The 12,238-nt window shown below is 48.6% G+C and overlaps 1 protein-coding gene across 4 annotated transcripts in view; it reads right to left on the reverse strand.

Annotated features, from left to right (window-relative positions):
• The window catches only part of LOC144764025 (uncharacterized), a 297,464-nt gene that overhangs the window by 171,175 nt on the left and 114,051 nt on the right, over positions 1–12,238 (reverse strand). For all 4 annotated transcript variants that reach the window (XR_013596298.1, XM_078650155.1, XM_078650158.1 and 1 more), the window contains exon 7: positions 11,570–11,668. Coding sequence is in view for 3 of the 4 variants with exons in the window: in XM_078650155.1 (XP_078506281.1) it covers positions 11,570–11,668 (99 nt within the window). In the remaining variant the exon portion in view is untranslated. The remainder of the gene's footprint in view (positions 1–11,569; positions 11,669–12,238) is intronic.

The raw sequence follows: 12,238 nt of genomic DNA on the forward strand, positions 1-12,238 counted from the left end.
CCCCTGGGGATAAACCTAATGATAGTATTGTCCCCCTATTCCCTGAGAAGCCTGCTCCCAGACCACGGAGACCCGACTTGCCGCCTGAGGCTAATAGCCTTATGGTGGTTTTGGCGGGCCCTCTTGAAGTGGGTGAAGGTGAGAACTTCCACTCACTCAAAACAAGAATCATCAAATGGCTGAACTGGAACAGACCCCTCCCGGCCCATCTCAACAACGAAATTATCATGGTGAGAATGGTACCTTGGCTGGGGAATACTAGAAAATCAATAATAGGGGATTGTATCATGGTGTCCTTTCGAGATCCTAGGACAGTATTACACATATGTGCTGGGTCAAACAGATCTCCTGATTCTACCATACAGACTTTGCCAGTGTCTTTTTTCTTTCCTCCCACTCGTATGCTTCATGATCTATCACAAGGCAATTGGTCGAGGGTTGAACGGAGATCGAGAAATCGGGGGTATGCAGCACGACCGGTTTATCGACCTCCGGAGACATCCTTCTATGACTATAATCGATTTACTTGTCTCAATGGATTGGATGGGGTTGACTGACTGTCTTCAGCCCCTGATTTAAACCCTGTGAATTCTGACAACGGTTTCTGTGAACCATCTGATCCAAATCCATCTACTCCTGACAATGGTCCTGGTGTTACATCTGGTAGCAGTTCTCCTCTTATTTCCACTATTGCAACCCCCTCCACTGTTGCTCCGGCGCATCTGAGGCTAATCTGGTGGAATGTGGCCGGCCTAGCTAATAAGCTGGACACACAAGACTGGGTCACCTATATCGAGACTGGGGATGTTTGTATGTTCCAGGAGACCTGGGCAAGGGAAGAATATATTCAGCAGGGCTACCTGTCATTTTCTATCCCGGCAAGGTGGGAGGGTAAGGGCCGCCCCTCAGGTGGACTTACAACTTGGGTGGCATCCCACCTTGGGTGCCAGGCTTCACGCCTACAGGTGCCATCGGATGACATTTTAGTGGTCCTATTGGCTTGGCCAAATCTAGCGAAACTTGCCTTGATAAACATCTACTCTAGGCCAGTTGGAGTTTCGAGAGAATCTCCCACCATAGATGAGCTTTCAGCTTATTTATGTGAAATCCCATGGGGCACCCCCTATGTAGTTGGAGGGGATCTAAATTCACATTTCGAGCCACTGGCTGGTCTTCTAGAGGGATCTTCCATGGAAGAAGAGCTTAGGTGGTCAGTACCCTCTGTAGTAGCACCTTCCCCGAAGGCCTGGACACCCATAGTACTCCAGATTACTGCCCTAACCTTAAAGCATGGAATCAGAGCTTGCAATGGGCGTATCAAGTCTGATATACCAAGCAAACCCACGTATAATAGAGTGGGAAGAGAGTCCCGCTTGGACTACGCCCTTGTACAGCTAGCGGATTGGTCATCTATTCTGGACTTCAGGGTTACCGAAAGACTAGATAGTGACCACAATGCCCTAGAACTAGATTTTATCCACCCTGGTATGGAAGCCCCTATTACATCTAAGGAGGAGAACAAACCTGAACTTCTACTGGCTAATAACAGGAGAAGATTCAGGTGGGAAAAATTAGTCTCGAGCCAAGTGAAACTCCCGAGGCTATACGCAGGATTAATTCCAATTTTGGAAAAAGTGGGAGATTTGGCTAATAATTTGGGGAACATAGATTGCCATAACAAATTATATCAGGCCCATGAGGACCTCATAAAGGGAGCGGCATGTGAGCTCTTTAGTAAGGTACAGAACTCTAGGAGGGGGCAACAACACAAATCCTCTTGGTATAATTCGGCCTGCAGGAAGGCACAGGGGGAACTCCTCATAAGCATCAAGGAGGGAATAGGCGGAGAGAAGCTACGTGAAAGCAGACGGGCATATAAAAAGTTAGTTGCCCATGCTAAAACTGAATGGGAGGAGGGTCAATGGGAGGAGCTTACAAGCTCCCTCGCAACTAGAGACTACCGAAAGTTTTGGCGAGTAGTAAGTGGGGGATCGGGGAGCCTCCACTCGGCAATAGAGCCAAATATTGCAGCAGGGGTGTGGCAGGCACATTTCCAGTCACTTTATAGTTTAGAGCTGGGAGAAACCACGATTGCAATAGGTAATGGACTGGCTGAGTATGGCGGAGACTTGATCACAGTAGGGGAGGTCAAGGCAGCAATTGCAGGGCTGGCTTCGGGAAAGGCGCCAGGATTGGACGGTCTCCCTGGGGACCTGTTCAAGCAGGAGCCCGATGTGTGGGCCCCCTACCTTGCTACTGTATTTAATGCAGTCCTGCATGGCATGGAAATCCCGAGTACTTGGCTGGGGGCAGAGGTGGTTCCTATATTCAAGAAGGGCTCACCTCTGCTCCCATCCAACTACAGACCAATCAGCCTAATTGACGTGCCCCAGAAGCTTTTTGGTAGGATACTGTTGGATCGCCTCCAGGACTGGGCAGAGGAAACTGACGCCCTTAGTCCATATCAGGCGGGCTTCAGGAAGGGAGTGTCCACAGTGGACCAGGTTTTTCGTTTGAACATTATTTATTGGAGGACGGCGATATTCGAAGGCGGCAGCTTGTACACTATTTTTGTGGACTTGCGGGCCGCCTTCGACCTGGTACCTAGAGGGAAACTCTGGAGTGTTCTGGCAGAGATGGGGGTCCCCCCGAACATTCTGGCAATTTTAGAGAGACTGCATCAAAATAACTATGCCCGGGTTAGGTGTGGGAAGTTTGGGGGACTAACGGGCAGATTCCCCGTTGACAGAGGGGTGAGGCAGGGTTGTGTACTGGCACCAACCCTGTTCTGCCTCTTTGTCAACGGGCTAATCGCCCATCTCAATGGCATCGAATACACTGATGCTCCCAAACTGAACGGCAGCAGGGTACCCGCAATTATGTTTGCGGATGATACCCTGCTGCTGTCCAAAACCCCCATGGGGATACAGAGGATCCTTGATTCTTTTGTGGCTTTCTGCACGGAAAGGGGGTTAGAGATCAATGCTGTAAAAACTAAGTTCATGGTCTTGAACCCAACCCAAAGATCACGCCCGAACCCCTTGCTAGGATCATCACGTTTAGAGAGAGTCTCCACCTTTGAATATCTGGGTGTAACGCTGAATGAAACCATGTCCTGGGGTCCACACCAGACTAGGGCTAACCTCAAATTAGTGCAGACCACAGGTGGCATCCTACGGATGATGAAAAGTTCAACATATCGACCACTGGGGCCGGTCATCCAGATCTACAAGGCACAGGCTAGGGGTGCCACCACATATGGGGCGGAATTGTGGGGTCATACACCTGCCCACAATTTGTCTATAACTGAGAACAAATTTATTAGACAGATAGCTGCACTCCCGTCTAGTACACCCCTCCTCCCTTTGGGGATGGACTTGGGCCTGAGACCCATAGCAGACGAACTGGGCCTCAGACCCATAGCCTTCTGGCGAAGGTTATGGAGCAGTGAGGAACTTTCTCCCTACAGGGCAGAACTGAGGGAGTTTCTAACCCACCCCAAAGCCCTACAGATTCCCTGGATAAAATATATAAAAAAGTCCTGCGTGAGAATGGGGTTCCCAGATCTATGGTCCGATCCAGCTAATGCGTCACTTAGGATCCCACGAAGAGTCTTGGCCAATGCTTATTATGAACAGAAACTGGCTATGGTCTTAGATTGCCAGCGCGAGGGGTCATTAACATCTGTATTTACACAATGCAAGGATTCTTACAGGCTGGAGAGGGTCCTGGATGGGATGACTCCCGTGCTGGCCAGGAAGCTATTCCTCCAATGGAGATATGGCACATTGCCTCTGCGGTCATATACCAGCTCCTGGTCTACACCGCCCTCTACCAAGCAATGCCCGGCATGTACCCGTGCTGAGGAAAGCGACCTACACGTGGTCTTGTTTTGTCCAACTTACAAGGCCGCTAGGAAATATTGGCTTTTACCCCTTATTAGAAACTTTGGTTGTAGGGAATACCTCCTGATGTATAGAATTTTAAAAACTGATGTTTCGGGACCAACGGTGTTTGCACTAGCCAAATTCCTTACAAATGTCTGGCATACCCGCACCCGTATTTTAAAGTAGCAGTTGACCACCTAATTACAAGAATATGAATTTTAATGTATGACCTTTTATCTGCTTTTACTTAAGAAGTACTTATCTTTTATGGTGGAAAGTTTTACTACTGTATTATATGTGTTTTACTGCATACCCTTGATGGTTTTACATTGCATTTTTTGTGTTTTACTGTATATCTTTGATGGTCAAATTGGCCGAAATAAAGATGAAAGTGAGAAAACTGTTCCAACATTGGCAACTTCAACTACCTGTAAGTCCCTGGTAAACGGTACCCTTGGCACATATGGCCTAGGAACTGAAGAGGGTCTAAAGAGACACCTCACCTAGGCCATGCCACTGCAGCTTGCATGCCCTGGTGCAGTGAAAAACGACAGTCAACATAGCACACTGCCTTAAGGTATAGCTAAGTCGCCCCCTTACAAGACCCAAGGCAGGAGTGCACTACATTACAGGTGTGGGCATAACGGCATGAGCAGATGTGCCCCTACAATATTTAAGTATATTCTGAAAATTGGCATTATTATTTTCATTACAAAGCCTGAAAATTGCAGTGTCCACTTGCTTGAAGTGAAAACTATTTTTCTTGAAAAATGTACTTACCTCAGAACGTATATCTTGATCTTAATATAAATCCTGAGCAAAGTTAAATTTTGTAAAATTGGTGTGGATCTCCTTTTCGAGTCGTGTGTCATTTTTTGGTCTGTGTGTGCATAACAAATGTGTTACACTGCTCTGTGTTCGGTCTAAGGCTGCTCGCCCACATTACCACAAATAGAGCACTTTGGGTTTACATTGAGCCCTGTACACTTCTGGGTGAATCTATGGACTCTATGCACAATATAACCACTTTGTGATATATCATATATAGAGCCAGCTTCCTACGCTGGAGGTCTGGGTGCCCCCTTTGCGCTCGGAAAATCCCCTCAGGGAAGGATGCAGTTGGCAGCCAATGGGCTACCAGGTTCCCTCTCACTGGGTTACCACTTCCTGTGGAGTACTGCATCTGGGTTTCCCAGGATGCCCATTTGGCCCACTCCCAAGATGGCATGACCCCTCTATCGGTATCAAATACCTGTCCTTTGAAGCCTGCGTTTTGGTGCCAACACCCAAGTGGCTTCCTGCAAGCGGTAGGTAACTCCTCCCTGGCCTGCAATCCCATATTATTGTCCTCCCCGAGAGGCCTTGACACGTCTTTCCAGGAGGGCAGAAGGCTGTCTCGTGGAACAGGCTCCTTGTGCGCCTGGGAAGACACAGGAGTTTTAAAGGCAACAACAGTAGTAGCTTTGTGAAAGCTGCACACTGCGACAAGTTACATTCATTTCAACTTGAGATACAAGTCGGGCTTAATATAACGAGTTGTTTGATAAAGTGGAGTGCCCATTTTGGTTGCTCCTTCAGGAGTCAGCACAGCTGAGGGTCAGCATGTAAATGTAAATTGTAAATTGATACTTGTATAGCGCACTACTCACCCGCAAGGGTCTCAAGGCGCTTGTATGAATACCGCTGTGGAACCCATCCTGGCTTTCCCCGAGAGGTGTCCACTCCTGGGCACCCCCAAGATGGAGGCCAGACATCCTTAGCGTTGTGGGGGCCGTTGTGGAGATTAAGCAAGCTATTGCCCAGAGTTGCAGAGTGGGACTCCATGATTGGAATAGGCACCGAGGCAAGAATTATCAGGTCCATGGAATTTTGAGCGCAAGACCCGCCGAGGCGGGGAATTGAACCCTGGTCCCGGGCTAGACCTCTGCATCAGTGTCTGCCGCTCTAACCATTGAGCCACACTTCTCCAAAGCATGCAATTTTGTACTCGCCAAGATGACACAAATCTTTCCACAGTAAAACCGTGTTTTCACGTGATTACTGTCAGGACATGGAAAATACAGGTCCTGTCAGTTTCACTTGTAGCAACCTGACGTAGGACTCGGTAGGCCTGCCAGAGGGGTGACATACACAGATGTGCAGGGGAAGTAGCAGTTTTGCCATTTCTTTCAATGGCAATGTCGGGCTAGCAGTGTACTACAGTAGCGGACTTGGAAACTTGTTTTACTTGAGTGGATCTCCAAGGTAGCATATCCAGTGCCGCAAAGTCCTCAGGTACTGCTCTAACTTACGTGCCCAGGGTACCACGGGGTAGATCTTAAGCCTTGGGCTCCAGGGGGCCTGGAAAAACCACAGCCCTAGCCACGAAAGGGCTTGGGAGCCATGGTGGTTTGGCAGTAATGGATGAAGTTGTAACCCCTATCTTAGCCAGAGAAGGGGGTGAAAGGCGAAAGGGGAGAACGGTAAAAGGGGGTTGCGCTGGGCTGTTGAGTCCCAGCAAACGGACAGTAGCCCTGTGGTTCATAATGTGCATTCGCAACAAATCTGCATCATCACTATATACGCAAGTACCATCGAAGGACATTTCCATAATGGATGCCTGGACATTCCCCGAAAAGCCAGTAGACCTCAGCCAGGCATGGAGACAGTACCACCGACAAAGCAACCGCTCTGCTTAGAAGTTGGATGACTTTAGTCCACAGAGTCCCTGACATTAGCAATAGCCTGGGTCAGGATGGCTCGGGCCACCTCCGAGACCATGGGCAGCAAACGAATCGTGTTGTGCACCGATCACAGTGCAAGGCTCGCTGAAAAGATTATCCTCTTGCCAAAAGTGTCCAGCCTGTTGGATTCCCAGTCAGGTGGTGTGGTTGGAAACTTGCCAGTGGCGTTGAAATCTTGCCACTGCAAGTCCTGAGCCTCCTAGGATGTCGAACCCTGGTAAGTTTGCTCGTCTTCTCCCCCCATACGGCATCGCCGTAGTACAGCTCTTCCTCTTTCTGTTCCTCTCCAGGTTCAGGTGTGGTCGGCGGTTAAAAATCCTCAACGCACCTTTCGGCTTCGGCCGTGGCTTTCTACGGAATGCATTTTATCTTTTCGACGAAGTCTCTCTCGCGTTGCAAGATGCTTGCCATTTCAGCCTTGAGCCTTTTCTTCTTATTTTCCATCAAAGCCGCATGTTCGGCTTCGAGGGTTTCGGCGTTTCTCTTCGCAGTTGTCGACATCGCAACCGCTTTCGGGCCTTCGTTTTTCGACGTCGAGGCCTCTTTTTCGTGGCTGCTCTTCAGCGCCTTTCCCTTGGGATTTCGCCATCTGGAAGTCCTTTTCAAAGGAAGACAGGGTGCTTGTCCTTGGATGCGTTAGTCGACGTTGAGTGCTTCGATGGCCCTGCTCCTTTCAAGGACTTTGACTCGCTTCTGCGAGTATCAGTGGAGTGTTTGGGGTATGAAGACTCTTACATACTTCAACGTTTTCTTTTCGACCTTGACTACTATGATGTTGTCCTGTCCTACAGGGATGTTATCTTCCTCCTCACTGGAGAGTCCCAAATCTTGGAGCGATGGAGGTGTCCCCATCTCCTGAATTTTGTAGTTTGCTCTTCTTTGCCTCTCCCTTACCCTGAGGGTTTTCGGGGTGAATGCTGCACAGGCGTTTTAGTCCTCACTTCAATGGTCTAGCGGCAGGCAGAGATTGCAAACCAGGTGTTGGTCCTTTTGCGCGTATTTGTGGTGACAGTTTGCACAGAATTTAAACAAAGTTTTGTCCATCATCGCACCCAGGGAGCCCCCTGTATGCGCATTCTCCATAGAAACGTCAAATTATTCGATGTTCCCTCTTCTTTCATCGACTTCTGTCTTTACTTGTCCTCCGGTGTCTTCTCCGGTGATATTTTATATGGTTTTTCGATTTGCAGCGATTCTTCTCCCCAAAGTTTTGGAGCTCCTTCACTGTTGATCCAGACCCAACGGCGGAATAAAGAATATGAAGATGGCGCCCAACGTCACGAAGGACACCAAATGGTGGTACGTGCTAGGGTCACGAAAAAAAAAAAAAAGAGAAGAAATACTACAATTCCGAACCCAACCTCTAGAAGACCGAATAATGCACAGCATAGTGAATACAGAAAGATTCACGCTGCAAAACTGAATGTTGCAGTATCAATTATTTAAAAAGAATAGTATTTAAAGGGGGCGTGGCTTGACAGTGAACCAAGAAGGCCGCAACCTAGAGGAGCTCCCTGCCTGCGAAGTTGTGAGATGGTGTGGGGGCGACCTCTCTGTTGCCCTCCTCACTCTGGTCCTGTACCAAGAGCTTGGGGCCTCAGGGCGGCCTAGGGCCCTGTTTCGCGGCCGGTTGGGACAGCACCAAAATTTGAAGGAGTGGCGCAGTGGGGCCCGGCTGCGGGGCGGGAGGAGATTTTCCTGCCGAGGCAGCTGCAGGGCAGTGTCAGAGGTCTGGCCGGAGATGCAGGCAGGAGGTCAGACAGCCAGGAGGGAGGTCAGACCACCAGGAGGGCCTCAGTGAGCGACGACAAAGCCTGCAGGGGGAGCTGTGACTCGCTTGGGAACTCAGACGACTCGCCTGGGGGCATTCCCACATTTCAAAGGAGTAGAGCGAAGGGCCAGACATACAGCCAGGAACAGAGGCGAGACCTTTAGAGAGATCGCCGTACCGGGTGGCATGACAATGAACCTGGTCCTGGCAGAGTGAACGGCGTGAAGCCTGCGGGGGCCTGAGACCAGCAGAAAGGTAGTGTGGGGCAGGATACGGTGTGAGGTTTTGCCCTCAAGAGGGGAGAGACCGACCCCACTAGTTTAAATTAACCCGGCTCCGCACAGCCACCCAATTCACATTAGACAGCCCGCAAACAGACTTGAGGGGGAAGTGATGACTTTCATACCCCCTGGCTTACCCACGCTCTGGCATGGCTTAATTCTGACCGAGGGTGGCCTGGGAAACAGGCAGAAAGGCCCCTTGGAGCCGCAAGTTACACGTGACATGCCTATGTGGTTGAGCGGAGATGGAGGGCAGATTGGAGATTGGGTCCAGAGGAGATGACATCGAAGACATGAGAGGTGGGGCATAATCTGCACCCCAAGTGGAGGAAACTGAACAGTGACGGGGCTGCGAGTGGGCGAGCCTGTCCTGGGCCTGCATGAGGGTCGGCTCCTGATTGACGACCCATCGGTGCGGACTTGGTGGATCACGTACCCGGCCCCACGGATTGATTTGCGGAGGACTTGGTGAAAATCGGATAAGCGATGGTGAAACTGAAGGGCGTTGGCTATCTTCAAGCCAACAGGATGGACAATTATGCAGTCCTGTAGCCCACCAAAAATGCTGAGATGGAGTGGCAGAGGAGCCCTTGCTGGCAGCAAATTATAGCGGTGAACGGAGATGGAAGGGACCACTAGAACCTAAAATAGACTAGGTCAGCTGTGCTGATTCTAGCAGACTTCTCCAAATCAAGTGATGAAGTCTCCACTGCCGACACTCACATTGCCCAGCTCTAGTCTACAACAAAGCGCCTAGAGTCACAGGTGCTCACACTGACGAGGCAGGCCTTGCAATTGGCTGCAATGCTTAAAAACCAGGTGAGCAGAACAGGGAGAAACATAAGGGTGGTGAGGGTGCCAGAGGGCTCCAGCGTCAACCTATTTTTGGGGGACTTCATAGTGAACAAACTGCAGCCCAAAAGACGGTTGAAGATTTTCTCTAGAGAGAGAAGGAAACTCCAGTGCCCCCTCTCAAACCTAGTGCCCCGCCTCGAACGAATATTGCAAGAATATTTAATTACTGTGACAGAGATGCCAATCATCAGGGGGCAGAGCAAAGGGGGAAATATATTTTGAAAGCACCCTGATCAGATTTTTTCTGGGCTTTACTTTGAAAGAGCAATGACAAAAGAGAAGCTTTGAACCTGTAAAAAAAAGAACTAAGAGAAAGAGATATTAAATAAACGATGCGTTTTCTTGCAGAGCTTTGGGTTATAGCGGAGGTAAAGTCTTGGCACTTTGTGTCTCCGGAAGCATGGGAGTGGCTAGAGGGCTGGTGCACAGTTTGCCGGGACAGAGAAGCGGGCCGCAAACTTGGTGGCACACACAAGAGTGTAGATCTGACGCCTCTACCTTACATGTCCAGATGTTTTGGGGACTGAGGGGGGGTTTGCCTAACCATAAGTACACTTGACAATCTACAGGCATCATATGCCCATCCTGATGTGCACCATTTTGTTACAAAGTGCCACCTACAATACAATGTATTTATATACTTTCTACTGACTACCTCTGGTAGAAGATGTCAGTAGCTTCAGATACAGCATTTCTGAAGACAAAGCTTCTTGGATACACAGTTACCCGTCCCCCAATTCCTGCTTAGACCAAGAATATTCTGGTATCAAAATCACACGTTCCAACTTGTTACAGTTGCTCTCAGTCTCAATTACACTTGCTGCCTTTATGGTTTCTTTAAGGAGTTCCATTCCCTAAGTAACCATCATGCACGATCAGGGGCAGTTGTTACAGTTCCTTTTACCAAATCAAGAAACAGGATCCTGGAGCTCTGAGCTTGGCCTCCTTTGCTTTTTTCCACTTCTGAATCTAGACAAATATTAAATCACAGGCTCTTTAAGGTTTAAAGGGTATTTTGTATCATTTTCAGAAAGATGGGTTTCGCCTGGAACAAATAAATCTCTTTCTAATGCCCTCTGTACACTGCGCTTGCCAGAAACCCCATTTTCCTGAGATATGTCAGTACTCTGCAACCTATTCCAATTATAGATTGAGAAAGGATCGCCCCACGGACCCAGAGGAGAAGAATGGAGGAATCACAGTCGAGGTCCTCAGTGCAAGGAGAGGTGGCCCCTTCAATCAGAGCTCTAAAAACCACCACTGAAAAGACAAAGCCATTCAAAGTCGAGGGATTATACAATGTTAAGAAATTATGTGACGTTTAAGCATATAGAATCATCTGCCTCAATTCACTTAACAGATGAGTGGATCCACAAACTGAAACCCAGAAGGTTTCCAGCTAACTCTCGGTCTTGGTACAATAATGGGTTCACCTCTATCAAGATTCCACTGGTGGGGACAATAATTCCGAACACTCCTGCACCAGTGATGGCCCTAGTAGGTCAATCACTAAAGCTACTACTAAGAGAGGTACATCAAATACTGCAGGTCGATGATCAAGTTTTCCTCGTCAATCAGGGTCCTAACACTGGTCTAGACGACATTCTCAAAATTTACACCATTAGGTAGTCTCTGACACCAAGAAGACTTCTTCACCTACTTTGACAGCTTCTCCATTCATTATTTACCTCTTTAACAACATTAATACCTTTCCAGTCCTTATTAAGGGAGCAGAAAAACTGAACATTCACAGGTCTTTCACTTCTGCGATTAAAGGTTATTTTAGACACCCAATCACCATTCATTAGCCAGATGGTGTCTTCTTTTAGTCTTAGGTCTATTAAAGCCTGCAATGGAACGGTTCTCTGCTTCAGCAGTGGTGGTTCCATCTTGTCTTTCAAAATAAATAGGACCACCTGAGCAACACGCAATATTTCTTCAGTCAGAGCCACAACAAGATACTGTGATTCAGTCTGGAATCCTCTATTTTGAAGCCGAGGAAAGTCAGTGCAATTCAGACCCAGAGCTCGGCTACCAGTGCTCTTTACCTACCGATTTCCGAATGCTTTGGCCCTTGCCTCTCCTCAGAGTCACAAAGCAGCCCCTCATTCTTGATGTTCGTAGGAAACACAGATTGGTAAACGGGAAAGCCTGTAAAAACATAGCAAAGCAACAAGTCAATGTTTAACAGAAAGTGCACAGAAAGAGGAAAGAAGAGCATGTCACTTACCTTCGGTAACACGCTGCAGGTGTATACTCTTGCTAACCGCAGATTCCTCACCACATGAATATTCCCCAGGTGTCAGACTGGATCTGAAGAACTCAAAAGCTGTACTCTTGCACACCACACGCCGACAGGTGCCAGTATGTAGCTGCGCGTCAACATCACTCCGCTTAAGAAGTGATGACTGAGCCACGTATAGGAGCCACCCAGGCATGCTGAAGTTTGTATCTTCTGTAGGCTTGTCCGCGTCCTCAGATGCAGAGCCCATGACAAGACTAGTATGACCAATTTCTTCTGTAGGCTTGTGCACGCCCTCAGATGCAGAGCCCATGCGCAAACTAGTATGACCAGTATGCAGAGCTCTAGATTGGGACCTTTTTAAATGGAAGAGTGTCCAGTTCACAGAACAGGGAAGAGGGAGGGTGGTGAGGAATTTGTGGTAAGATAGCATGAACCAGAAAGAGTGTTACAGAAGGTAAGCAACTTGTTTTTCTCAT

Source organism: Lissotriton helveticus, chromosome 6, assembly GCF_964261635.1.
Source record: "Lissotriton helveticus chromosome 6, aLisHel1.1, whole genome shotgun sequence".
Taxonomy (NCBI): Eukaryota; Metazoa; Chordata; class Amphibia; order Caudata; family Salamandridae; genus Lissotriton; species Lissotriton helveticus.